The sequence below is a fragment of the Bos indicus genome, chromosome 18 (assembly GCF_029378745.1).
Source record: "Bos indicus isolate NIAB-ARS_2022 breed Sahiwal x Tharparkar chromosome 18, NIAB-ARS_B.indTharparkar_mat_pri_1.0, whole genome shotgun sequence".
NCBI lineage: Eukaryota > Metazoa > Chordata > Mammalia > Artiodactyla > Bovidae > Bos > Bos indicus.
The window spans coordinates 13959985-13987251 of NC_091777.1; the positions used below are offsets into that span (position 1 = coordinate 13959985).

The 27267-nt window shown below is 51.9% G+C and overlaps 1 protein-coding gene and 1 pseudogene across 4 annotated transcripts; one reads left to right on the forward strand and one right to left on the reverse strand.

Moving 5' to 3' along the window:
* Nucleotides 1-2647: 2647 nt before the first annotated feature.
* Nucleotides 2648-3687, forward strand: LOC109572900 (cytoplasmic dynein 1 light intermediate chain 1 pseudogene; annotated as a pseudogene).
* Nucleotides 3688-4671: 984 nt separating this feature from the next.
* On the reverse strand, nucleotides 4672-27267 carry CA5A (carbonic anhydrase 5A). 4 transcript variants are annotated; one of them, XM_070770433.1, is made up of 8 exons: nucleotides 26981-27266; nucleotides 24530-24727; nucleotides 15009-15127; nucleotides 11961-12056; nucleotides 11769-11831; nucleotides 7741-7896; nucleotides 6028-6113; nucleotides 4672-4932 (listed from the first exon to the last, which is right to left on the reverse strand). In XM_070770433.1, exons 1-8 carry the CDS (start codon nucleotides 27135-27137, stop codon nucleotides 4872-4874), a joined length of 936 nt encoding a protein of 311 aa, XP_070626534.1. In that variant the 5' UTR covers nucleotides 27138-27266; the 3' UTR covers nucleotides 4672-4871. The 4 variants fall into 4 exon arrangements, with proteins under 4 accessions (XP_070626534.1, XP_070626531.1, XP_070626532.1 ...); XM_070770430.1 differs by having other exon boundaries at nucleotides 6028-6123; XM_070770431.1 differs by lacking the exon at nucleotides 11769-11831 and having other exon boundaries at nucleotides 6028-6123; nucleotides 26981-27267.

Sequence of the window (27267 nt, forward strand, 5' to 3'; positions counted from 1 at the left end):
TGTGCTTCCTTCCACCATCCTGAGAACCCCACCCTCATAAGCTGCAGGCTGCCTGAACACGTGTCTTTGGGTCGGCGTTTCCATCAAGGCAGAACCGCAGGTCATTATACAATGAGATTGTTAAGTTCAGGGCTCCGGGTTTCTTCCATGAGGCTGTATCTCGCCTTCGGTTGCACACATCAGAGAGACAGGAGTGAAAGGCTGTGCCTAGCCTGATGCAGCCTGCAATCCAGATGAGCTTCCTGCCGGTTCCATCACCTCCTGCCTCCAACCTCTCCAGAAAGCCCAGCTTCCCCTTTAAAACCCGGGGGTGGCCCCACAGAACTTTCACAGAGCTTCTTGTAACAAATGTAAGTGGGCTGACCTCATCCCAGCCCACCCAACCCAGCTGCCTGGGCTGCTTTTTAAAAACATCATTCCTTAGACCCTGGGAACCACAAGCACCGGGGGTCAGGCCCACGCCGCCATGTGGTTCTGACACGCAGCGGGGTCAAGGATGGCTGAACATCATGAGAACGCCCAGCGCAGGCCAGGCTGGGAAGGCGGCCCGGCTGTGTCTCTGTCATGGGTGGTGACAGCCCTGTTGCTGGACAAACACCTTTGAGTTATCGATTATAACTGAGTGGGGACATCAGCTCAGAGGCTGGACAGAAACATGTCCTTTTTGATCTTGTTTCTTTCTCAGCATCTGTTTTGACTCTTCAAGCCAATCTGCTTTCACCAGCATCACCACTCAACTCGATCCTTGTAAGGCCACATTTGTTTTAAACCATCTTGTCTGAGAACAGTTACCTGTGTCCTACTTGAGTAAACAGAGACCACCTTTCCTGGTGGCGCTGGGTACCTGGTGGCAGTGACTCTGTGATGCCTGCATAGCTGAGGAAGGATGTGAGCAGAGGGCTGAGTGCTCAGCTGCCACTGAGTGACCAATGTCCGTGATCCATCCTTCTGCAGTCCCTGCACCCCGGCCCACATCCCAGCACTTCTGACCCTGCCCTGCACCACCTGCTCCTGAAAGAGCCTCAGAAACCTCAGCTCCCGAGGGGACAGCACAGTGTTTCCTGTAAATGGGATGCAACATACACCCTGAGGACGTGTTTACAAATGCACAAACCTGTTCACACCAAGTCCAGCACGCTGGCCGCAGGCCTCTCACATGTGATGTTTCGATTCTCATTGATTAAACTTATGTACAATTAAAATTCAGTCCCTTGGGACTTCCCTGGTGGTCCAGTGGTTAAGACTCTGCCTGCCAACAAGGGAAACATGGGTTCGATCCCTGGCCTGGGAAGACCCCACATGCCGTGGGGCAACTAAGCCCGTGTGCCACAACTACCGAGCCTGTGCTCTAGAGTCCGAGAGCCACAATAAAAGAAGCCACCATAAGGAGAAGGCCGGATACTGCAAACGAGAGCAGCCCTGCTTGCTGCGCTAGAGGAAAGCCCAAACACAGCAACGAAGACCCAGCACAGCCAAAAAATCAGTCCTCAATCACACAGAACACATTCTAAGCACTCAATGGCTACGTGTATCCAAGGGTTTCCCTGGAGGATGGTGGAGTTCTGGAACACTCCACAATCAGAGAGCATGTCCACATTCTGATCCCATGACCTGTGGACATGTAGCCTTAACCAGCAGAGGGACTCTACGGGTATGACTGAGTTAAGCGTCTTCAGGAGGGAATGATCCTGGCATCTGGGTGGGCCCAGTGTCCCCACAAGGTCCTTACAAGAGGTGGGCAGGAGGGCCCTGATCTGTAGAACTTGTTCTGGCGACCATAGGAAACTCTCCTGATGGGCTAGAGACTCAAGAATGGCTACAATTTCCCAAAAGACAAGAAACAATTTGGAGTCCAAACCAAACTTTAAAATATCCCCTTCCCTCCTAGATACCGCGGGTCTGCAGCCTTGGAGTCACCCAACACCCAGTGCTCTGCACCAGCCAAGGCAGCTGCACTCAAGCCTGTCACCAATGCACCCAAACTGTCCTGTTTTGTGCTGAAAAGTGACCACGTCCCACATACACTGGCGGTAAGCTTGCTCTGCTGCCTTTGCTCGGCACCGTCATTTAATGGGTGCTAACGAGCAGCTGCACTTTTTCAGGAAAAGTGTGTATAAGGAAGTTCAGGATTGTTTTCTCTGTACTGGGTGCCAGAACACGGAATAGCCCAGGGCCAGACTATAAATTGTTGACACTGTAGGAAGTTCTGTGATTGGGGAAAAACTCTGAACCTCCGCCAAAACAAACCACATCCATAATATAGGTTCTCCTTGATCTTGGAGATCATGGACTGTGATGAGTCTATTTATTCTTTATCTGCCCAGATGAAATGGAGGGTATCACTGCACATTGCTAGGTGGATGAATGTTTGCCTTCCTGTCTGGGTTGTTTTTCAGTGTTTACCTGAGAGTCAGGTAAAGCTGGAAGATGACACGATGAAGTTTTTTGTGGAGCTTCATCTCTACCAGAGGGGAATGTATGTGATGCTATGAAAAATAAAAATACCATTATCAGCTAGGATATCAGTCTCTCAGTCGTGGTAGGATATTATTCAGCCTTAAAAAGGGAGGAAATGCCCACACCTGCCACCATATAATGAATCTTGAGGACATGATGCTCAGTGAAATAAGCCAGACACAAAAAGACAAATATTGCATGATTCATGTTTGGTTCATATAGCGGTCAAAATCTTACCAACAGGGGACTTCCCTGGTGCTCCAGTGGCTCCAGTGTGGCTTCCCAACAGTGGCTTCCCAACAGTGGCTTCCCGAAAGTGGCTTCCCTGGTGCTCCAGTGTGATGCCATTAGTGTGTTGGAGAAAGAACATGACTACAGAGATGAGCATTTTGATTTTATTCAGTCACATATCCGGAAGTTTTGTTTACAGTATGGTGCAGCACTTATATACGCTTCAGTAAAAGAAAATAAAAATATAGATTTAGTATATAAGTACATCGTCCAGAAACTCTATGGATTTCCTTATAAGATTCCTGCTGTTGTTGTGGAAAAAGATGCAGTATTTATTCCAGCAGGGTGGGATAATGATAAGAAAATAGGAATATTACATGAAAACTTTCAAACGTTAAAAGCAGAAGATAATTTTGAAGACATCATAACTAAACCACCTGTCCGAAAGTTTGTGCATGAGAAAGAAATTATGGCGGAAGATGACCAAGTGTTTCTTATGAAGCTACAGTCCCTTTTAGCAAAGCAACCACCAACTGCAGCTGGAAGGCCTGTGGACGCCTCACCAAGAGTCCCAAGAGGCTCCCCTCGAACACCAAACAGATCTGTGTCATCCAACGTTGCTAGCGTATCACCCATCCCTGCTGGGTCAAAAAAGATCGATCCAAACATGAAAGCTGGAGCTACAAGTGAAGGTGTCCTGGCAAATTTCTTTAACAGTTTGCTGAGTAAAAAGACTGGCTCCCCAGGAGGCCCTGGTGTTGGTGGTGGTAGCCCTGGAGGTGGGGCTGCAGGCGGAGGCGGCGGTTTACCACCGTCTGCCAAAAAGTCAGGCCAGAAGCCTGTCCTGTAAGACGTTCATGCGGAGCTGGACAGAATCGCACGGAAACCAGTGACGGTCTCCACTACCACACCTACATCTCCTGCAGAAGGAGAAGCTTCTTGAAGATACCAAATAAAGCCATTTATTCATTTTCTGGGAAAAAAAAAAAAAACATCCCTCCTTCCCAATTCCAAGTTCCTGGTGTGTCAGTATCCTGGGGCTGCAGTGACCGATGATGTGGCTGGAGACGAACAAGCTGTGGGTGCGGGGTCCGGGAGTTGGTGATGGACAGGGAGGCCTGGCGTGCTGCAATTCATGGGGTCGCAAAGAGTCGGATACGACTGAGCAACTGAACTGAACTGAACTTAGGAGGTACTTAAGCTTAAGTGAAGTCCTATAGGTGGGGTCCTAACTCGGTAGGGTTGGTGGCCTTATAAGAAGGGGAAGACAGATTTCCCTGGTGGTTCAGCAGTTAAGACTCCACGCTCCCAATTCAAGGGGCCCAGGTTCGATCCCCAGTGAGGGAACTAGATCTCACATGCCATAACCAAGGGTTCACATGCCACAACCAAAGATCTTGAGTGCTGCAACTAAGACCTGGCACAGCCAAATAAATAAACAAAGAAAATAAATATTAAAAAAAGAATAAGGGGAAGAGAGAGAATTCTCTCTGTGTGCATACACCAAAAAAAAAAAAAAAAAACCAAACCAAACAAACCCACACAAGGACACAACAAGAAGCCAAGAAAGACCCTTTTAGAACCCAGCCAAGCTGGCATTGATCTTGGACTTCCAGTCTGAGCACCGTGGGAAGACAGGCAGGCCCTGCTGGGTACCCCGCAGCCACAGCGTGCTGGTCACCGGTCACACCATCGGTCAGCCCAGGACACTGACACACCAGGAACTTGGAATTGGGAAGGAGGGACGTTAGTCCCGGGCTCTGTGTTGCCAAGTGCTGGCGGTCTGGAGAGAGGACACTGTGGACCTAAGAGAGGGCAGGGTGGATGACCTCAGTCAGCGGGGCTGGCACAGCCCCTGAGGCCTGGGCACTGCTGAGAGTCCTCTGAGAGATCCCATGTGCAAGACTTCCATTCCCTGGGATGCTCAAGCTTCTTTGAAGCCATTTTTTTCCTTGCAACTGCAAAGTACATTGACGGAAATCATAACCTTTTGCTCTCTTTTTAATTTCAAAGGTTACACATGATCGGACCGTGAAGCCCAGGAAACAATACTTTCTCTTGTTAAAGTCAGTTCTACCTGTTAGCACGGGCAGAGTGAATTTAGAGTCTTGCTCCCTCGTGAGTGGCCTGGAAGGACGAACGGACCTTCCGGTTCATCAGGGGTTGGAGTGGGCGGTAGTTGTTTACCATCGTCTTCTCTTCTTCACCAGGCACAGAAAACAGGAGCGAGCGAAACGCGGCCAGCTGGAAGGGAGGGTGTGGATGCAAGCTGGGTGCAGGCACGGAGTGAACCGGCCCCCGTGCCTGTCCTGTCTTGTGAAGGGCCCTCCCAGCCTGAGTTGGGGATGGCCCTATATGATGAAACCAATGTGGTGGAACAGCAATGTCCTTTCGGGCTCTTCCCTGCCATCCAGCGGGTGCTCGTAGTGCCTCTACAGCCACCCAACCCCACCCTGCATTTTTATGTGATACTCACCACTCTGCCTTAAAACTCTTGACTTACGTTTCTATTTTCCTGCTGGGCAGCGGCGTGCAGAGATTGTGGTCACTGTGTCACCTCCCCCTGCCCCCCACTCACCCACCCTCTCCTACCGTAACATCTGACTCCTAACGGGTGTATCTGCTGAGTAATAGAGGGGTGTTGGTGAGGATGGCCAGTTTCAACCATGTCTGTAACAGTTCCATTCTGTGGCAAGATTGGTGATCTCACCTTTAACCTTTCAAAGCAAATAGCATCACCTCAGGGAAGCCTGGCATGCTGCAGTCCATGGGGTCACAAAGCACTGGACACAACCAAGCGACTAAACACACACACAACAGCATCTTCTCCAGGGTTTTTTTTGTTTTTGTTTTTATTTGGCTTCACTGGGTCTTGGCTGTGGCACGCTGGATCTCTGGTCTTTGTTGTGGCATGCAGGACCTTTAGTTGTGGTGCGCAGGGTCTAGTTCCCTGAACAGGGATTGAACCCTGACGCCCTGCATTGGGAGTGTGGAGTCTTGGCCACTGGACCACCAGGGAAGTCCCATCTCATGACTTTTAAATAAGAGGATGTTTTACAGAAGCGAAAGGCTGGAAGGACATCCAAGTGCTCATTGAGAGCCCTCAGGAAGTGCAGAGCTGAAACCAAGGTGGTGAATGCTGCTGTGATCTATTAGAAATGTCTGTCCTGGGCAGAGGCTGGTCAAGAGGAGCATGCCTGCTGCACAGTTGTCATCTCGGAACTCTGCTCTAGACAGACAGAGTTTCTCCAGATTCTGGAAATTCCCGGAGAAAAAGATACTTCAACTTGAAAAAAGTATATGAATAATATCTACTGCTTCAGACTGTAAAGAACTCACCTGCCAGTGCAGGAGACCAGAGTTTGATCCCAGGATTGGGAAGATCCCCTGGAGGAGGGAATGGCTACCCACTCCAGTATTTTTGCCTGGAAAATTCTATGGAGAGAGGAGCCTGGTGGGCTACAGTCCATGGGATCACAAAGAGTCAGACATGACTGAGCAACTAACACACACACACACATATATACCCAGACACACAATATTTAATAAAGGAAGAGAAAGAAAATAAGAACCACTGCAGACCTGTGACCCTGGGACAACCAGGGTTAACTTTTTGGTGTGCCTCTGTGTGACAGCTTCGGGCATCACTCAGCAAATAGATTCTCGCCTCCTTCCTGCCCCTCTGGCCTTGGCCTGGCCATAACTTGCGTTGGTCAACAGGATGTGAGCAGTTGTGACGCAAGCAGAGGCCATAAACGTGCGTGTGTGAGTTGGCCCTTCTTTTGCTATCTTGTGCTGTGACAAGCAGCCCTGGGTGGCCACTGGTCCAAGAACCATGAGAGACATGGCCTGACCCAACACCCAACTTTGCCCAAAACAGCGCCCTAGCTCCCAAATATCTGTGAGTAGGGAAAAAGAAATGCTTGTTTAAGCTGTTGAGTTTGGGGGTGGTTTGTTAGGTGGCATTTTGCAGCAATAGCTGACTGATACAACCCCTCTGGAATTTTCTCTGGGCATTTATATTCTATAACGTCTTATCACAGTGTGATTTCTTACTGTTCTGTTGGTCAAAGAAGTGGGACAGACCCTAATCCTCCTCTTCTCCTGCAGCGACCCTACTTCTTTCACGGCTCTCCAGCACTCACCTATGACATCCCTTTATTGCCTAAGTTGCTGCTGCTGCTGCTGCTAAGTTGCTTCAGTCATGTCCGACTCTGTGCGACCCCATAGACGGCAGCCCACTAGGCTCCTCTGTCCCTGGGATTCTCCAGGCAAGAATACTAGAGTGGGTTGCCATTTTCTTCTCCAATGCATGACAGTGAAAAGTGAAAGTGAAGGTGCTTAGTCATGCCTGACTCTTAGCGACCGCATGGACTGCAGCCTACCAGGCTCCTCCGTCCATGGGATTTTCCAGGCAAGAGTACTGGAGTGGGGTGCCATTGCCTTCTCCAATTGCCTAAGTTACTCATTTGCAAATACCCACAGAGGTCTCTGAATGAGCAAGGGCCCATGTCCCAATGATAATATCACTTCTGTTCTGTAAGGCTGCTTTACCCCAGTGGAGACCAAAGAGCAGGCGCTGGCCTTGCCCCAGCGACTATCATCTTCGAAACTCGCCACACCTGAGGCTGACCACTAAGATTAGAAGCTGCTGAGCACAACCGTCTGTCCCCAGCTCGTTCCCCTTCGCCCACCGCCTTCTGCCCCTTTCTCTCTCTCTCTTTTCCTTTGTCTCTGTCTCTCTGCCTCTGGTTCTGTCTCTGTCTCTCTTTCTCTCTCCTCTGTCTGTCTCTCGCCCCTCTCTCTCTGTCTCTGTCTCTACCTCCCTCTCACACACCAATGTCTCTAGGTCAGGAGAAGAGCTGCAATACTGGGAACTTCTGTTCAACCCCCACGAGCTCCTATTTCAACTGGAAATTGTTCTTGTGAAGGAACATCAAAAATGCACCAAAGCATGAAACCCCACAATGCTCACTCACACTGTCTCAGTGAAGCTGCCAAATCAGAGGGATCCCCGTGAAGTCCCGTGCGCCGGATACAGGTGCCACTCACCTGGTCCTGAGCCACCTCGATGGGCTTCTTGTGGATGATCCAGGTGACCGACTCAGACAGTGGCGGTGTGGTCAGGGAGCCTGGGTATGTCCAGTAGTCCTGGCAGGCAGGCAGCAGGCAGGAGGGCTGGAAGGGGCCCAGGGCTGCTCGTGCGTCCTGAGGGAGGAGAGCATGGGCTGTCAGGTGGGTGGAGGAGGCCAGAAAGGGGGCACCGCACTCGGCTTCATCTCAGTGACTGGCCTGGAGTGGAGCACATCCCTGGGATAGAGGCCAAGGCCGCGGCTGCCACATTTGGAAACTGTAACAAGAGGACGTGGCCTTCCACACTGAGCAGGGGTGTCCACCACAGGTTTGTATGTTTTCTTTTAAAGCTACTCAGGTTTCCTATACCTTGGCTGTGAAAATATCACAGTCTTCAAGGTTGATGTCAAATAACATGCACAACACAAAGTGTGCCATTTTAGCCATTTAAAACACAGTTCAGCGGGGTTAAGTACCTTCACCGTGTTGTGCGACCATCCCACCATCACCCGTGGAAGGTTTTCAGCATTTCAGACTGAAACTCTGTCCCCATCACACACTAGCTCTCCTCCCCTCTCCAGCTCTACTCCCCTCCCCCAGCCCCTTGCACTCACCATCTACTTTCTGACTCTATGAATGTGACTCCTCTAGGGATCTCATATAGATGGAATAATATGGGATTTGTCCTTTTGTGACTGGCTTATCTCACTCAGCACAATGTCCTTTAGGTCCATCTGTGTTGGAGCCTGTGTCAGAATCCCCCCTTCCTCTTAAAACTATTTATTTATTTTTTAATTTAACTGCACCAGATGCTGGATCTTTAGTTGTGGCATGCAAATTCTTTGTTGTGGCATGTGGGATCTAGTTCCCTGACCAGGGATCAAACTTGGGTCCCCTGCACCGGGAGCTTGAAGTCTTAACTACCGGACCGCAAGGGAAGTCCCAGAATTTCCCACTTTTTACTGCCGAGTAATATTCCACTGTGCCGATGGACCATGTTCTGTGTATCCACCATCACTAACCGACACTCGGGTTGCTTCCACATCTGCGCTGTTAATAAAGCTGATATAAACATGAGTGTACAAATATCTCTTCAAGTCCCTGCTTTTAATGATTCGAGGATATACCAGAAGTAGAAACGTGGGACCCCATGTTAACTCTGTGTTTAGATTTTTCAGGGATCACTAGACTGTTTTCCGTAGTGGCTATACCAGAAAATATTATACTCTTGAGACAGCTGATCCTCTCTTTAAAGCAGCCCTCCCTGACATGAGAGTCGTGTAATTACACATGTGCAGGAGGACATGCTGCTCTGGCCAGATTCCTTGACTCATATCACAATTTTCCTTCTCATCACGGTAGGGGGGTGGCGTTGATGGACCAGGACAGCCTAGTGCTCCAGGCTGCTGTGTCAGCTCATGCCATGCTTGGGAGCCCTGTGTTCAGAATTCACATTGGCTTGCTTTCCATGCTCTAGAAAGGACAGAAACTTGTCTCCAGGTTCCTAGTGACTGGAGGGATTCCATGTCACTTGCCCACTCAGCTATTTGATGAGCACCCATGGAGAAGGCAATGGCACCCCACTCCAGTACCCTTGCCTGGAAAATCCCATGGACAGAGGAGCCTGGTAGGCTGCAGTCCATGGTGTCGATGAGGGTCGGACACAACTGAGCTACTTCACTTTCACTTTTCACTTTCCTGCATTGGAGAAGGAAATGGCAACCCACTCCAGTGTTCTTGCCTGGAGAATCCCAGGGACGGGGGAGCCTGGTGGGCTGCCGTCTATGGGGTCACACAGAGTCGGACACGACTGAAGTGACTTAGCAGCAGCAGCAGCAGCATGGTAGACCTGTCTTAGGTGCTGGGGCTGCCGGAGCACACAAGGTGGACCCACTACTTGCCATCGTGGAACTCACTTCTAACGGAGGGAAGCGACAGCAGATGGCTTGTAACCAATGTCTAGTCAACGACTTTAAAGGGCGTCACGGAAATGACATTCCCATAGTGTGGTGCCCACCCATCTAAAGTGCACAGTCCTAAGGCTGCATGTTCACAGACATGTGAACCCTTAGCACAGTCAATTCTAGAACATGTTCGTCAAAACAGAGCTCCAGAGAAAAAGAGCCCCAGTAGAGACTCTTAAGGTGTCACTTCCCCTAACCTCCACCCCGCCACAGGCTCCCTGATCTGCCCATTCTGGACGTTTCGAGAAGTGGCATCACATAACCTGGGGAGTTCTGCATCTGGCTTCTTTCGCTCAGAATGCTGTGTTCAAAGTCCATCCCCGTTGCAGCCAGTGTCAGTGTGTCATTCCTTTGCCTGGCTGAGTAATACTCCCCCATACGGTCTACTCGGTTCTTAAAGGGCACAGGCCACATTGCACACAGGACAAAATGCAGAAAGTCCTACCAGCAGGTGTGGGGGGGACAGATAAACCCCCTCAGACCTCCTCCCCCCAGACCCTGGTCCCAAGGTGCTGACCTGCCAGATGCCCTCTGAGGCTCTCACCTTGGATTTCTAGAACCAGCCTTTATGTCTGTTTCACTGATTTTCCAGAACCAGCCTTTATGTCTGTTTCACTGATTAAGACAAGACAGATAAGACCTTTCCAAAGCCATGTGACCAGACTGCGGCAGGACTCAGGTGCTACAGGAGGCCTGCCCCGTCCCTCAGAGCTGGCCCTCACGGAGGTGACCCCTACTGCCGCCAATGTTCAAAGTCCACCCAGACATTGGGGAACCCAGGAGGGAGTGCAGACTGATGGATGACTCAAGCTGTCACTCTCCTGACCCACGAGGCACAGACCCCTGCCCTCCAAGATGGGGCCTTTCTCTCCTAAGCTTCTAAATCTCACTTTTCAGCTGAGGAAGCTGAGGCCCCGGGACAAGCGTCAGCTTGTCCAGCAGCTTCCTCCCTCACTCCCTCTGGCACCGTTTTGCCTATGTGTTTGCCCAGAGCCTTCGGGGAAGCATGGCCCCCTTAGCACACAGCCCCTCACAGCAGCTCTTTCTTCCCCACCAGGAGGTGGGACAACGCCTGGGGGGTGGATGCTGCAGGGAACAGTCCAGGTTTACTTTGGCTGCGGACCAGCGAGGAGGAGGGTCCTTCCAGTACCTCGACCTTGCTGAGTTCCTGAGCTGGCACATGGGCAGCGGGGGAGCGAGCTGCTCTGGTCCCAGGAGGCCAACATCAAGGGGAGTGTGCTGCACAGATCAAACGGCCCCCGAAAAGCGTCCGAGGAAGGGCCGGTCCCCAGCTCCCCTCTGGAGTCACTCTGGCCATTGTCAAGACACATCAGAGCCCCATCCGTCCCCACGGCCAAGGACCATGCGGTGACTCCTTCCCTCTCTGAATTCTTTTGTTCGGCACTGAACAAATAAACTGCAGGTTGTATAGGAATTTCCATTTCTCCATCAAAGTCTTCTCTCAGCTGGTACCTTGCTGGCTGTGCTGTCTGTTGGGCTGTACTGGGTCCGGATGGGGCCTCCTCACCCCACCTCCCTCTTCTCCTGGGATGGGTTGACCCTAAGGAGGCCAGGTGGCTTGCTGGTGGATATTCTTAAATGACCATAGTTGGGAATTCGTTTCAATGGGTTTTAAAACTAACATTATCACTTGGTTGAGGTTGTTGCCTGGGACAAGACTAAAAATTTTGAAGTAGATTAATCTCATGAAAAATACTACATAACTAACAGTAGTACTGGCAGCAGACAAGGCAAAAGTCTTCAAGATGATGCCTGAGTGGCTGAGTATTGGGATACCCCGTTATACCCAGTGGGGAGGACTTAGGAATAGCAGGAACACGTTCAAGTGGGTGAGCCAGCTGGAGACAGCTGGCATCAGCCCTGGAGCCCCAGGGAGCCCCAGGTTCAGGACTGGACTCAGACCCCCTCAGCACTGCTCCTCTCTCCCAACTAGTTTGTTCATTTGGTTTTCTTTGCAAAGGAGCCATTACTCTAAGCAATCTTGCTTTTTTGGTTATGCTGATTTCAAAGTACGTAGCTTACCTTGTGCTTTATGTCTGGCAAGACTGCCACCAGCTCCTGCAGCTCCTCATGGCGGGCCCCCAGCTGCACAGCGTGGCACGGGGAGTGGTCACGTGACAGGGCCAGGGACAGGGTGACAAGCACATGTCATCCTAAGGAGACCATGCCTAGAAAGCAGGTCTCACTAGGATAGCTGTGTCCCGGCCCACTTACCTTTAAAAATACACCTACCACCGCCAAGCCATCTGCTCCTGTCACGGCATCTGTGTAGTTCTGGTATTTCACAGCGTTCCAGTGAACCAAGTGCAGCTGGAACCCAGGAGGAGAGTCCCTCATCACCAGGTTGCAGAGGCCAGAGGCAAATCCTCGCTCCCCTCTGTGCGGCTGTCATGATTCATGGCTGCAGGCAGGTCGCCCAGCCTGTGCGTGTGTGTGCATGCGTGCTGAACCGCTTTAGTCATGTCCGACTCTTTGCAACTCTGTGGACTGTAGCCCGCCAGGCTCCTCTGTCTATGGGATTCTCCAGGCAAGAGTACTGGAGTGGGTTGCCATGCCCTCCACCAGGGGATCTTCCCCACCCAGGGATCAAACCCGTGTCTCTTACGCCTCCTGTAAGAGGGTTCTTTACCACTAGTGCCGCCTCGCCCAGACCAGGCTCACTCAAACCCCAGAAAGCAGAGCCTTAGTTCTCAGCGGGAAAGAAAGGAGGCTCGCTTTAACTCTGTCAAACACACACGGTGGTTGGATTATTGGCTACCACTCAGACAGCTCAGGCTTCCCTGGTGGCTCAGATGGTAAAGAATCGGCCTACAATGCGGGAGACCTGGGTTCGACCCTTGGGTTGGGGAGATCCCCTGGAGGAGGGCATGGCAACCCACTCCAGTACTCTTGCCTAGAGAATCCCATGGACAGAGGAGCCTGGTGGGCTACCCTCCATGGGTGGCAAAGAGTCCGACACGACCGAGCGACTAAGTACACGCACACACAGCCAGCCTTGAACCAGGGTAGCCAGATCACACATAGGACTCTCAGTTGAATCTGAGTTTCAGATAAACAGGATAATTTTAAATGCGAGTACACCACCCAAATGGCGCTTTTTCTGTCACCCTCTCCTGAATTCCTTATTCTTCACACCTTCTGCTGGTTTTCCTAAGTCTGAACTCGGCATTACAGCTGACCAGATGATAAGGATTTAAATCAGCAGGGAATGGCTGGGGGATTGGGCATTCCTGGGGCACTGGTGAGCAGGAGGCAGAGCCAGGACCCCTGGGTTCTGCGTGATGGAACCAGGACGGGGCCTGAGTGTTGGCATTTCCTGCTGCAGCGTATGGTGGTGGAGGCCTTTCTGAACCCTGACCCAGGCCTTGAGGCCATGAAGACTCGGCCCAGAGAGGCCTCCAGCCTCTCATGGTGGGCAAGATCCTCCCCCAGTCGGCTGATGGACTCGAGGGCATGGGGAGCCCTGCCAGGGTGCTGGGCCCAGGCGGAACCCACTGCCAACAAGTCCCACTGTTCCTGACCACACAAACTGGGGACCATTAGGGTGGCGTGGGTTCCTTCTGTCTTCCCGTGTCTCACCTGGAACTCCCTACCCACTGTCCTGTGGGGTCTTCCAGAAATAGAAGAAATCTCGGGGCCCTGCCCAGAGCCTACCTCCTTCTCAGACCCTGCCGTAGAGGGCTGGCCTTGCCTTCCAAACCCCACAGGAAATGGCCTGTTCCAACAGAGGCCAGTGACATGGCCAGCACAGCCTTGCAGCCCCTGCCCACCTGACTCAGGGACAGTCAGGCTGTGGTGGGTCCCAAGCTCTGATTCGGCTCCTGCTGCTGCTGCTAAGTCGCTTCAGTCGTGTCCGACTCTGTGCGACCCCATAGACGGCAGCCCACCAGGCTTCCCCCATCCTTGGGATTCTCCAGGCAAGAACACTGGAGTGGATTGCCATTTCCTTCTCCAATGCATGAAAGTGAAAAGTGAAAGTGAAGTTGGTCAGTCGTGTCCAACTCGTAAATGAGCACATAGCAGCGACTTCCTCTGTTGAAATAGCTGCTCAGTAAAGACCAAGGGGCAGGAACACCGTTATTAAGAGGAATGTGGCTTGCTGAAAGCAGATGTGTTACAAGCTGCTATTCCTTCATTTTTGTTATATTTGTAAAGACGTGTGCAGTTATGAAAGTGAAAGTGAAGTTGCTCAGTCACGTCCAACTCTTTGCGACCCCATGGACTGTAGCCTACCAGGCTTTTCAGTCCATGGGATTTTCCAGGCAAGAGTACTGTAGTGGGTTGACACTTCCTTCTCCAGGGGATCTTCCCAACCCAGGGATTGAACCCGGGTCTCCCTCATTGCAGGCAGACACTTTACCATCTGAGCCACCAGGGAAGCCATAGGGAAGTTATAACTCAAACAATTAGTGAGGGAAGTTATAACAATCACTAATTGTTTGAGTGATAATGTCACTCCCTAATTATCAACTGTCCCCAGAGGCCACCTCTGGCTGTGTGATCACAGCAATGTTCAGGTTTTGGTCCGACTGGACTCTGGTTCTATAATACTAATTCCATAATGATGGCAACAGAAACAGTCAAGAACTTGAAATGCATCAGAAAGCCAGGTGGTTGGCGGGTGGATGGGGGTGAAATAGAGTGAATACGGCAAATATCAACACAGGATCTATATGGCGAGTGACTTTACGGGTTCTCGCTATGCAGTTCTTTCATTTTCTTTGGAGGGGGTAAGTTGGAAAAATTTCATAATAAAATATTGGGGGGCATCTATAAGGCCCCACGTATCACCTCAAACTCAATTCCTGACCTTTGTCTCTGCTCCTTTTCTTTACTGACTCTCATTTTGGAATGTCCCAAATATCACTTTGTCTTAAGGAGGTAGTTTCTATCGTAAAGATTTTCTATTCTCAGTAAAAGGCCTCAAATGCCTCTAAGGACAGGAAGCTTGTCCCCAGTGGACCAGCCTCAAGCGAGGCTGAGCTAAGGGCACAGACTCTTTCCTGAAACCCAGCCTCTGACTCTGGCAAGTCACAGTACCACTCAGAACCTCAGTCTCTTCTTTCAGTCAGTGAAAGTGCTGATGTTACTCTCCCCTTAAGGATAGTCCTGAGAGTGAATGGACGGGGTGGCCAATGGTTCTGGCTTGAGCACTGAGTTCCATGTCCCGGGAAATCCTTTCTGAGCAACCAGGATGCTTGGCCACTTGACCTCAGGTGGCCGAGGCACTCGGGAAGCCCCCACGTATTAGCTGCTACAAACCTCTGCGGGGTACACGCGGTCGTCCACCGTGTGCTCTGAGCCCCACTCGTTCACTGCTCCCCAGTGGAAGTGGAACTGCTTTAGTCTGTAGTGATTTTCCAAGGGGCCACCGCTGATTCCTGGAAAGTAAAGCCATGGACATGGTGTTAGTCTGCTTGTCAGACTGTGGAGCTGCTGTGACCCCAACGACACTGAGGTCACATGCTGTCACTCTTGAGAGATCCGTGTTGCTAAAACCACAGCTGAAAGGTGGGACCTTGTCTGTTCCAAGTCACCTGGCCCCGGTGGGCCCCAGTGACTCATGGGGAACCCGGGAGAGATGCAGAGTCTGGTGCTGCCACCAGGTGGCGCTTGGGCAGGCAGCAGGAAGGCAAGAAAAACCGATTCTGAGATGCGTGCCAGTCCTGTAAGACTTTTCAACTTTCCTTTAGTTAAAAAAGAGAGACAGAGAGAGATGTCTTTTGAATGAAAGAATGGCAGACAGAATTCTATCACCAAATAATTTCATAAGCTAATATGCAATGAGCAAGATGTTTAAATACACAAATTCTGAGCTACAAGGCGCTACTTTCCCACTGGGGCTGATCTCCAGGCAGCCCCTGCTCGGTCCAGCCTCACCAGATGACCACTGTCTAAGTCATTCCAGATCCCCGGAAAGCCTCCCCAAGAACTGTGATCGTGACGCACGGGGGCTCACTCCTGAACTGTGGGCCCCAGAGGTCCAGGGCAGGGGCTGGGAGCCTGCATTTGAACAAGCTCCTTGTGTAGTTTTTCAATTTATTAGGAGAAGTCAAAGAGGTTTCTGGTTATCCTGGCCACGGGAGGTAGGATTCAACATCAGGTCTGACGCCCCAAACCAGGCCTTGGGTACAAAACATCACCTAAGGAAATTATGCCAATACCGGTGGTGGGATTTTTGTGCCATTTCTGATGGCAGGGGAGGTGGCAGCCCTGGCCAGCAGACACATGGGGTCACCAAAAGGCACTAACGCGTGCATGTGCTGTGTGACCTTGACCAAGTTGCTCAGCCTCTTGGAGCCTCAGCTGTCCCACCTGTGAGAAGAGCAGCGTTGGCAGGATGGCTCTTCATGTGCAGTCATCAGATGGTGACGACAATGATGCCGGCGACCACGCACCCTGCCACCTTTCAGGCACTTGGCCTCTTCACTGATTAAAGAAGAAAAGATTCCTAGCTAGGTGGTCCTGGTGGTCCCTTCCAGCTCGAGCATCTGAGGACTCTGGAGACACCACGTAAGGTCTCCAGAAAGAGCGACACCAACTACACGAGGCACTAACCCACCGTGAGCTGGCACTGGCCAGACCGGCCAAAGCTAACCTTGTAGAAAACTCCCTGCGTGCCGGTGGTCACCAGCAGAGAGTGGGGAGTGGGAAGGGGGCTGGGCATGGGCATCGCCCCCTCCTCTGGCCGGGGAGGACTTTCCTAAGGTCGTCCTTCAGCCAGGCCTGGACCAGGGCCCAGGGCCCACGGTTGTCGCTCCCCACCCCAGGCCCCGCTTGCTCCCCTGCCCTCCGCATCCAGCTGCCCCTAGAACCCTCCAAGGCTAGCCTCTCGCAAGGGGCTAGCCTCTCCCTCCTGCCTGCTTCCCAAAGAGGCAGCCGTTTAAGGTGGACGGAGGTCGGCTTTGGAATCCGGGCCACAGGGAAGACGAGCTGCTGTCGGCGGCAGGGCCTTTCCTCCCTGACACCCGGTCATCTGTCAGTGGGCGGCGGCCACCCCGGCTGGGACCAAGCACACCCCGAGGGCTGCTGCCCATTGCCAGCTCTGAGACCTGCGGGTGTGGATCGGGAGCAGAGCACTGTGCGAGGAGTGTCAGTGCTGGGGTGGGCTGCAGCGGCGCCCTGTGGCTGGCCGGTGGAGGTGCAGCGGGAGCCTGTAACTGCTATGCCTGTTGACTTCCGTCCTTCACGCGCATTTCAGCAGAGAAGCAGCACCAGCTGGTACAGGAGCTGCTTCGGTCAAGCTCGGGTGTCCCTTTTCTACACCTCGAGCCTCTTCCTCCTCCTTCTCTGGAACCATGTCTGTAAAGGTAGATGGACGGGCACAGACAGCCCCGAGCCAGGCACCGGTATCTTTACTTCAAAACCAGAGAACAGCGTCCTGTTGCTGCAGTGGTCGGGGGTTTGCACTGGGTCGGTGCTGGCACCATCGCCTCCAAACGCAGTGATCTTGGTCCGGTTACCAAACTGCTCCTAGCCTCAGTCTCCACGCCTGTAAAATGGGGAGGATCCTAGCAACTACTCCATAGGGATGCTGCAAGGATTAAACACAAACTTCTTAGCAGAACACCCGGTCTTCTGGAAGCACCAAAGGACACAGAGCCGGCAGCCACAGCACTCATCTCTGCGATGGGATGAAGCGGCTGATTGAGGATAGGGTCCCGTCGGTTCTCAGTGGTCAGCATCTCCTGCGTCCTGGCGCTAGGCACCCCCACCTGTCAACGCCTGGTGGACAGCCAGCACGCGCTCCAAGTGCCATTCACGGGTGAGTCAGCCTTTGCCAAGTGCCTGCTATACACTAAGCATCATGCGCAGCCCCCACCTTCCCCAGTGACTGCTCCTCACAATGACCCCGCAAACAGCTACTATTGGCCCAATTTCAAGATGAGAAAATTGAGACTCACAGGACCTAGTCACCTGGTCCAGGTCCACCAGCGACCCCAACCCAGGCCTGCTTGAAGGTCCAGCCCTTGGCTTTTGTGGAGGAGTTCAAGCTGAACATCTGTCCTTTCTTGTAGCAAAATTAGGAACTCAGTTTAAAACAACTGGGTTGTTTTAAAACAACTGGCAGCCACCCTGGATAAAATCATCTTAGTGACTTCATACTGACAGTGTCAGAGTAACTCCCTTCAAGGAAACAGTTGAAAAGATGAGCCTGATCTGTGACAAGGGGACTTTTAGTTTGCCAGCCCCAGACTCCACCAGCAGCGCCACTGTTCACAGACTGGAGGCCATGCATCCTCCGCCCCCCCACCTGCTCCTCCCCCCACCCCCCACCCCCGCCCAGGAGGCTCCAGGTGCTCAACACACAGCTGGGGAATCGCATCCCCAAGGACAGTGATGTTGGAGCCTGACTCCCAGCTCAGACCTACCGTCTCTGTTCTCATAACAGCCACTGATAACAGCCATCTATTAGTACTTTGGTGCTTTGACCGGGATAAACAGGCTGTTTGGCAGGCACCGTTTTAAGGCTTAAAATAAGTCTGAGAACAGTTTGAGATGTTCTATTTAATCAAAATTGAAAATAACTCAATGGTATCAGTTTGAGATGTTCTACTTAGAATGACTGGGTTTCCCTAGTGGCTCAGATGGTAAAGAATCTGCCTGCAATGTGGGAGACCCAGGTTCGATCCCTGGGTCAGGAATATTGCCTGGAGAAGGGAATGGCTGCCAACTCCAGTATTCTCACCTGGAAAATCCCATGGACCGAGGAGCCTGGCGGGCTATAGTCCATGGGATTGCAAAGAGTCAGACGTGACTGAGTGACTAATACTTAGAACTGCAAATAACTCAGTGGCACTGAGGATCAGCCTGTTCTCGGTGCCCCCCTGGGATTTAACATCTTAGCACATCTGATGATCTGATGCTCTAAGTGTTCTCTGGATCAGGGAGGTCTTTGTCATTCTCTCCAGGTAAGCAGGAGCCACAACTTGGGGCCAGCGCTGAGGGGTACAAACCCACCCCAGAATTCCAAAATCCAGGAGTGCGGCGGATCAGGTTGCTCTCTGGGACCTAACCTCTGGGATCACTGCACGTCGACTCTGGGTCTGAAGCCAGGCAAGCGTGAGCACAGACCCTGCTTTCAAGCAGCGTCTCTCTGCACAGTGGTCTTATCTCTCTGCACCTCAGACCTGACGTTTGCACAATGATGATGACGCCTTCCCCATCAGAACATGGCTGGCCCTTACAAAACGTTTCCTGGCCTGGCCCCTGGCACCAGGAGGAGCTCCAGCAGTGGGACCACCTTCTGTTATTGTTACTGTCTCATTGTTATTATTAACATCATGGTCGCCATCTTCATCATCAAGGTGGAGATTTGTTGTCATCAGAAACAGCCACTATTACCCCTAAGACAGGACCTGCATGTAAAGACTTTGAGGAATAAATGTATTTTAAGAAAGTGTCCTTCAGAGGGGGCTTGGCCAGCCACAAAGCATAAAAAGGGAAAATCATTCATTCATTCAACAAATACTCACTGAGTTCCTACAATGTGCCACAGTTTCTGCTAAGTGCTGGAGATGCAGAGGATGAGGCAGGGCCGCCCTGGCCTCCTGGGGTGTGGATGGCACAGGGGCAGGTGGAACTAAATGCCTTGAAAAGTATACCCTGATTCACACACTCACATAACAGGCATTCACATGCACTTGGTGGCGGTAGAGCAGTCACCGCTGGTGGTAAGCTAGGACCTGGTTCAGAGAACACAGGCGTCTCCACAAGGAGCGGAGTGGCAGGATCTACCTGTGGCCTTTGGCCCTTGACCTTCAACCCCATTTTCTGCACCTACACTGCCCATCGGGTAGAAGTGGCACCGTCACGCCTTAAGGAGAGGATCTCTCTGGAGCTGAGATGAGGGGGCCTGGCCTGTGAGGGGCTTGTGGGGTGTGACCATGAGTCTGGAGCCGGCGCTGTGTTCCTCCCTGCCGGCAGCTTTCCTTCCCTGGCCTTCAGCCGCACATTCCTTGGAAAGAACCACTGGCTCCAGCTCTGTTGCTCATCGTTGCTGGCGGGCCTTGATCTCGAGCACGCCTGTCCCTGACCCCGTGGAACCCCAGCGCCCTCAGCCTCGGCTCTGGGTCTCTGGGGTTCCTATGTTGACCTGCTGGCATGACCTGACCAACGTGAACATTTTGTGCATGGTCACTTCTGCACCACGTTCTTCTCCACTCACCTCCCTTCCTGCCCCGAGGCTTTCCCTTTCTGTCTATGCATTTAAAAAAAAAAAATCATGGGAGTGTCTCACTCCCAAGAAAATGATTTTCATTTTCTTACTGCAGAACTTTTTTGAGCTCTTCCTGTCTTTCAGCTGCATTTTCCATTTCCTCTGCTCCAGGCTGCTCCCAATTTCCATTGGAGGTGAACAAAGAAGACAGCAAGTCTGAACTGAGGGGGCTCAAGGCTGGAGGGCGGGAGCAGCATGTGAAATTGAGCAGGAGAGAAAAGCAGAGGAAACTGGGCTTTGGGGAAAATGACAAGTAAAGTGAAAGCAGATTGGCGGGTGTGGACACAGGCCACGGGGGGAATTATCCAACTAATTTATATGGCCAGGGAGAGACACCCAGATATTTCTTTTGGTCTGTGGCAGGACAGGGTGGGGCCCTTCAAGCCAGACTGAGAAGTAGTGGAGGAGCCAGAAAGCGGGGGTCAGGACCCGGTCAAGGCAGAGGCCTGGCTGTAACAGTGTGCAAGAGCCTTCAATTTGAGAGCGATCAGAATCAGGGGGGCCCAGGGTCAGCCCAGGTTCAACCGCAAGGTGGGGGCTCCCAGGAGACTTGGGGAGTGTGCCTCTCTCCTCCCCAGTACCCCTGGGGTCCTCCCCTCTCGGGTCTCTCCTGCTCCAGGCAGGATCACCCGACATGAGTGACTGAAACTGGGTGATGACCATCAGCAGGGGGCTGATGCGGCAGTCGTGGGGATCGAGGTGCTGCCCCTTGTGCTGCTCTACCGGGTGGAGTGCTGCAGGCTCCATCCTCCCCCATTTGGGAATCCCTCTCCTGGAACAAATTCGCCCAGAGGAAGGCAGAGTTGAGGGAGGAAGGGTTCTGACCAGCCGTGCCTGGACGTGTCAGTACTCAGCTGACACAGTGATGCAACGCTGGCTTTAGGATCAAGAGGAGTTGGACTTGAACCAGACCCCTCTGGCCCTGCCCCCAGCCTCCTCCTTGCATAGAATGAAGATGCTCAGAGCCTCCACGGTGGCGTCTGTCTGTGGCGTGCTGCAGTTCATCCAGAGGGAGTGATTGTGAAAGGGAGTGTTTGCATGTCTGTCTGTCCAGCATACCTTCCCCCTTCGAGAAACAGTGCCAAGATTTCCCCTGGACTCACACGTCCCCGGCATGTGATCTTGGTGAGGATCTCAGTCAGGGTGTTGGGTGCTCTGCCGACCAGGCGGCAGAGTGAGTGCCAAGCTCAACCGCCAGCCCCTTTCCCCTGGGGAATTATTTTGTCAAATGTATCTTAACAATACACACACACAAGTCCAAAGTGACCTTTGGAGTTTTTCATATTTTATGCCTCTTGAGAAATCTGTATGTAGGTCAGGAAGCAACAGTTAGAACTGGACATGGAACAACAGACTGGAACAACAGGAACAACTGGAACAACTGGAACACCAGGTTCCAAATAGGGAAAGCAGTACATCAAGGCTGTACATTGTCACCCTGCTTATTTAACTTCTATGCAGAGTACAGCATGAGAAACACTCGGCTTGATGAAGCACAAGCTGGAATCAAGATTGCCGGGAGAAATATCAATAACCTCAGATATGCAGATGACACCACCCTTACGGCAGAAAGTGAAGAAGAACTAAAGAGCCTCTTGAAGAAAGTGAAAGAGGAGAGTGAAAAAGTTGGCTTAAAGCTCAACATTCAGAAAACTAAGATCATGGCATCCGGTCCCATCACTTCATGGCAAATAGATGGGGAAACAGTGTCAGACTTTATTTTCTTGGGCTCCAAAATCACTGCAGATGGTGACTGCAGCCATGAAATTAAAAGATGCTTGCTCCTTAGAAGAAAAGCAATGACCAAAAAAAGCAACAGATCAATGACTAGACAGCATATTAAAAAGCAGAGACATTACTTTGCCACCAAAGGTTCATCTAGTCAAGGCTATGGTTTTTCCAGTAGTCATGTATGGATATGAGAGCCGGACCATAAAGAAGGCTGAGTGCCAAAGAACTGATGCTTTTGAGCTGTGGTGTTGGAGAAGACTCTTGAGAGTCCCTTGGACTGCAAGGAGATCCAACCAGTCAGTCCTAAAGGAAATCAGTTCTGAATATTCATTGGAGGGACTGACGCTGAAGCTGAAGCACCAGTACTTTGGCCACCTGATGTAAAGAACTGATTCATTGGAAAAGACCCTGATGCTGGGAAAGACCAAAGGCAGGAGGAGAAGGGGACCACAGAGGGTAAGATGGTTGGATGGCATCACTGACTCAATGAATATGAGTTTGAGCAAGCTCTGGGAGTTGGAAATGGACAGGGAGACCTGGCATGCTCCAGTGCATGGGGTTGCAAAGAGTCAGACGTAACTGAGCAACTGAACTGACTGAACTGAACACACAGTTCCCAGACCTATTGGAGCCTAAGGGTTTATCATCATCAGCTGATCAGAGAATTGTGCACAAGCTGATCACAGACCCTGAGACACTTCTCCCTTACCTGGCTTTTAAAAATGCTGTGCTGATGATGCATTAGGCTGGGTACCCAAAGCCAGTGCTCTAGGAAAATCCAGAGGGATTGGGTGGGGAGGCAGGTGGGATGTCATGTTCAGGATGGGGGGGACACATGTATACCTGTGCCAATTCATGCTGATGTACTGCAAAAATCATCACAATATTGGACAGTAATTATTCTCCAGTTAAAATAAATAAATGAATTTATAAAAAAATAAATAAAATGGAAGGCACTAAAAAAAAAAGCCACTCCAAAATATATTTTTAAAAAAATGCTGTGTTGAGCAACCTAAATGTCTATTGATCAATGAGTGGAAAAAGAAGATTTGGTACATGTATACAATGGAATACTACTCAGTCATAGAAAGTAATGAAATGGTGCCATTTGTAGAGATGTGGATGGACCCACAAATTGTTATACGGAGTGAAGTAAGTCAGAGAGAGAAAAACAAATATCATATATTAACGCATATATCTAGATAAATGATATAGATGATCTTATTTGCAAAGCAGAAAAAGAGTCACAGACAGAGAGAACAAACATATAGACCCCAAAGTGGGGAAGGGGAGGTGGGATGAATCGGGAGTCTGGGATTGACATATATATACTATGGACACCATGTGTAACACTGAGTCATGATGTGTGAGAAGCGCACAGGGCCCAGCACAGGGAAAAAGGGCTCCCGTCCCCTGTTGCACCATCGGTCCATCAGAGTCGGGGAGGGTCAGGCTGGGCCTTCCTTCACTGACCAGTCCCTCTGCCTGGCTCATTCATAGCTTTAGCTTTTCATTCATGGTTTATCTTCCAATTTATTGAGCACCTGCAGTGTCCAGTAAGAGTGATCCTGCCCTTGTGGTGTTCACGTCCTCACCGGGCTGATGGGTTAGTGAACAAGACTACTGGGCCTGTGGGAGGAGGTGGACTGAGGGCTGGCCTGGAGAGGGCTTGGGTCTGGGGGTTGTGCTGGGGGTCTACAGGTTTGACGGTTCCCTAGGACAACTCCCAGAACTCAGGTACAGTCTGTTTTTTAAAGTTGCTGCATAAAATTGAAAAAAATTTAATACAAAGCATATTAAACCTGAAAAGCCAACTTTAGTTGCTCCTTTGGAATCTAGACTTGGAACAGACCAACGAAGGCAGAGAAAAGTTGGCACACTAAGTCATAAGCATGGCTAAGACGTATTACAGACAAAGGATGCAAGCAATATCAGCATAGGGTGAGGCAGTGTCTGGAGGAGACCAGGCTTCCAGGGTCCTTTCTGGAGTGACAAGGGATGCCCTGAATCCTAGCAACAAGCTATGACAACACATGTGGAGCATTGCCCACAAGGGGTGCCCACAGGAGACTTGATGCCCCATATTTTCACTGAGGACTTGTCACATGGGCATCCTCTGCCTGTCATAAATTCCTTATTCCCAGAGAGAGAACACATGTTTAATGTAAACAAGGCTTATGATGATGTGTCTAGGTGTTGAAAAAATTCCAGTACAGCCAATCTTGCCAAGTAAAACAGCAGTGGAAGGAAACTTCCCAAACCTACAGAGTCCCCACCCCACACTTGTAAGGCATCCCGGTGAGGCTTCGGTGAGATGGTCACCAGATTCCTTGGGAGGATGCTGAGCCCTGCCCTGCAGCCTCCATCACCAGCACTCCACACAGCCTCCTGCTCGACCCTGCTCCCCACTGCTTCCTGAAGCAGCTGGGTGTCAGCCACGTCACTGCCCGTCTCACTCTGAGCGGGGACCAATGAGGTTCCCAGATCTTGGACGCCTGGCCACAATTCTTCCTCCTCTCCGTCCAGGACTCCCCACCTCCGTGCCTCTCTCCTCCACCCCACTCTGCTTTTCTCCTCAGAGTGCAATGTAATTATGTTTTATTAGCTCCCAGTTTCTTCCTTCCAGCCCCTGGAATATAACCCCCAGGGGAGGACCTCATTGTTCCCTTTCATCCCCCAGTGATGTGACACCAACATAGCTGGTCAGCATCACCAGCTTTAGAGTGACCATCACTCTGTCCATCCCCGCCACCAGCCTCAGCCTTCCCCCCCTGCTGTGACCCACTCTCAGGACTCACAGGAGCAAGGGGCCCGGACCCCCTCTCAGGCTCACCTGACCCCTCGGTGGAGTCGTCGAATTCCACCTGGAAGAGGTAGCCGGTGTTCCAGACATAGAGGCAGGCCTCTGCATTGTAGGAGACCCCCAGGGGCTGCAGTTGGGGATCGTAGACACTGTCCCTCCAGCGGATGTTGATGGGGGACTGCCGGGTGCCCCCTGGCACGGAGGCTGGACCCTTCCAGACGGGGTGCACTGGGGGCAGAGACAGGGAAGAGAAGACCCTCATGGTGCATGGGCGCCATTCCAGCCTCAGAGCGAGGAGGCAGAAACTTGTAAACTTGGTTCCAGAGGAGCCAGCTTTGGGGAACCTGGCCCCACGTGGAGCCTGGGACCACCTGACCCTTGGCCTCGTAACCCCGCCTTTATAGGCGGGGCCTTCGCTCCATCTCCTCCCGGGGACCACGCCCAGGACCGAGTCCTTTTCCCATGGAATGTAGCTCGCTGTGGCCTTGTGGCTGCGCGCAGTCATTCTGACCTGTGGTCACTGTCACAGCGCAGTCACAGGGAGTTGTGCCGGGGAAGTGGGGGGCGGGGGTCCAGCCCAGACCAGTCCGAAGAGGCAGGCGGTGGAGGACTGTGGACTCATGGGGGTTGCTACAAGTGTCAGAGAACAGGAAACGCGAGGGTCCTCTGAGAAACCAAAGTCCCAGGATCCAAGGAAAACCCTGCTCAGAAGGGCCTGGAATAGAAGCTTTGGCACCCGCAACCCCCAGGCTTTCAGTTACGCAGCACACAAGGTCAGGTCCCCAGCATAGGTGGCCGCTAGTGGTGAAGAACCCGCCTCCCAATGCAGGAGACATAAGAGAGGCGGGTCCAGTCCCTGGGCTGGGAAGATGCTCTGGAGGAGGGCATGGCAGCCCACTCCAGTATTCTTGCCTGGAGAATCCCATGGACAGAGGAGCCTGATGGGCTACAGTCCGCGGGGTGGCAGAGTCTGACATGGCTGAGCACGCACAGAAGGTGGGTCACTGCCTGGCTGCAGCTTGCTAGAGATGCAGAACGCCAGGCCCCACCCAGACTCCCTGCAAGTTTCAAACCATATAGAAGGGTCTGCTTAGGGAGGAAGACCCTCCCTCCTGGATCCCAGAGGCAGCTGCTCTGGCTGATGTAGAGCTCAGCCTCTGGCACTTTCCTCCAAGCTCAGAGAAACACACTCAAGGCTTCTCAAAAAACCAAAAGCACTGCTCAGTACAAAGTGGACCTGCGCGTTGGTTTTCTTCACTTAACTGTAGATGTCTTCACACCTGGATCCTGTTTTATACTTGGTGACCATGAAGAGCATCAGGCTACCTGAACCCGAGTCCTGGCCCCACCACTCTGTGGCTGTGTGCCCCTCGGCAAGTTTCTCAACCTCTCTGAGTCTCAATTTCATCACTTGTAAAAGGTGGATCTTAATGGTACTTATCACACAGCGCTGGTGGGAGTATGAAGCCAGGAGAGACTGAGGACAACAGAGAGATGGGGATTTTGGTATCATCCTCAGGTGCGGACCACGGAAAAATTGGAAAAAGTAAGAATGTTTGGGCTCAGTGGGTAAAGAACCCACATACAATACAGGAGACACAGGATGCGTGAGTTTGATCCCTGGGTCAGGAAGATCCCACACAGAAGGAAATGGTAACCCACTCCAGTATTGCCTGAAAACTCCCATGGATAGAGGAGCATGGTGGGCTAGAGTCCAGAGGGTCACAAAGAGTGGGACACGACTGAGCAACTAATGTAGTATTTTTAAGGGTCCAGTGTATGCCAGGCTTTCTGCTCGAGTCATTTCATCCTCACGTGGCCCCCTGTGGGATTTCATCATCCTGTTTTACAGATGAGGAAACTGAGGCTTGGGGAGATGAAGCAATCTACCAGCTCTCCCCGCGGACCAGTGTCACCAATGCCCAACACGGAGGCTAGCTCCAAAGTCCAAGCTCTTCCAACTGTCCTGTGTGGAATACTGACGTCAGAGGTGAACTTAGGGGTACCTGCAGGTCCTGTATCTGACACAGGAAGAACCTGAGGCTCAGAGAGTGGGAGGGGCAAGTCCAAGGTCACAGGACACCAAGGACACCACCGCCAGGATGAGGCTGACCTGGGCCAGTCTCTGGACGGAACTGGCTGGCGGCCTATTTATCAAATTTACTGAGATGTTCTCTGCTGGTGCTTGGAGCCCTAACGACTGGCTGCTATGGCTCATTCTGGGAGGGCAGGATATTGAGTAATAACAGCTTGTCTTGCGAGATGGAGGGGAGGTTGTCACTTGCTCCCTCCTTGTTCCGAGCATCTCACCCTCCTGATGGATCTGAGGTTAAGGACCAGCCCACGTCTCCCACGGGAAAGATGGAGTAGAAATCTGAACCCAAGCCATCTGGCTCCAACCATCTCCCATTATGAAAGACACCATAACATGAGACACACAGCACGGGAGTCTGTACTGCGGAGACCGGAGGCTCTACTTACAAGCGTCATTTCTCCTTCTCTGCGCACAGGGAACCTGCGAGCACCATCGCGCCGGCCTTAGCAAGTGGCTACGGAGGGTGCCCCATATCTGCTTGGCCAGGAGAGACAGGCCTGAGGACTTCAGATGACTCCAGCCCAGCACTGGGGGCCTGACCATCTTGCCTCTGTTCCCGGGGGACCCAACAACCAGAGGGGGGTTTCCCCACTCTCTGCCCTCACTTCTGGCAGGACAGCCGAGCGGTGGGGTGGGGGTGGCCCACCTCTTTTGTGAAACCTCACCCAAAGCA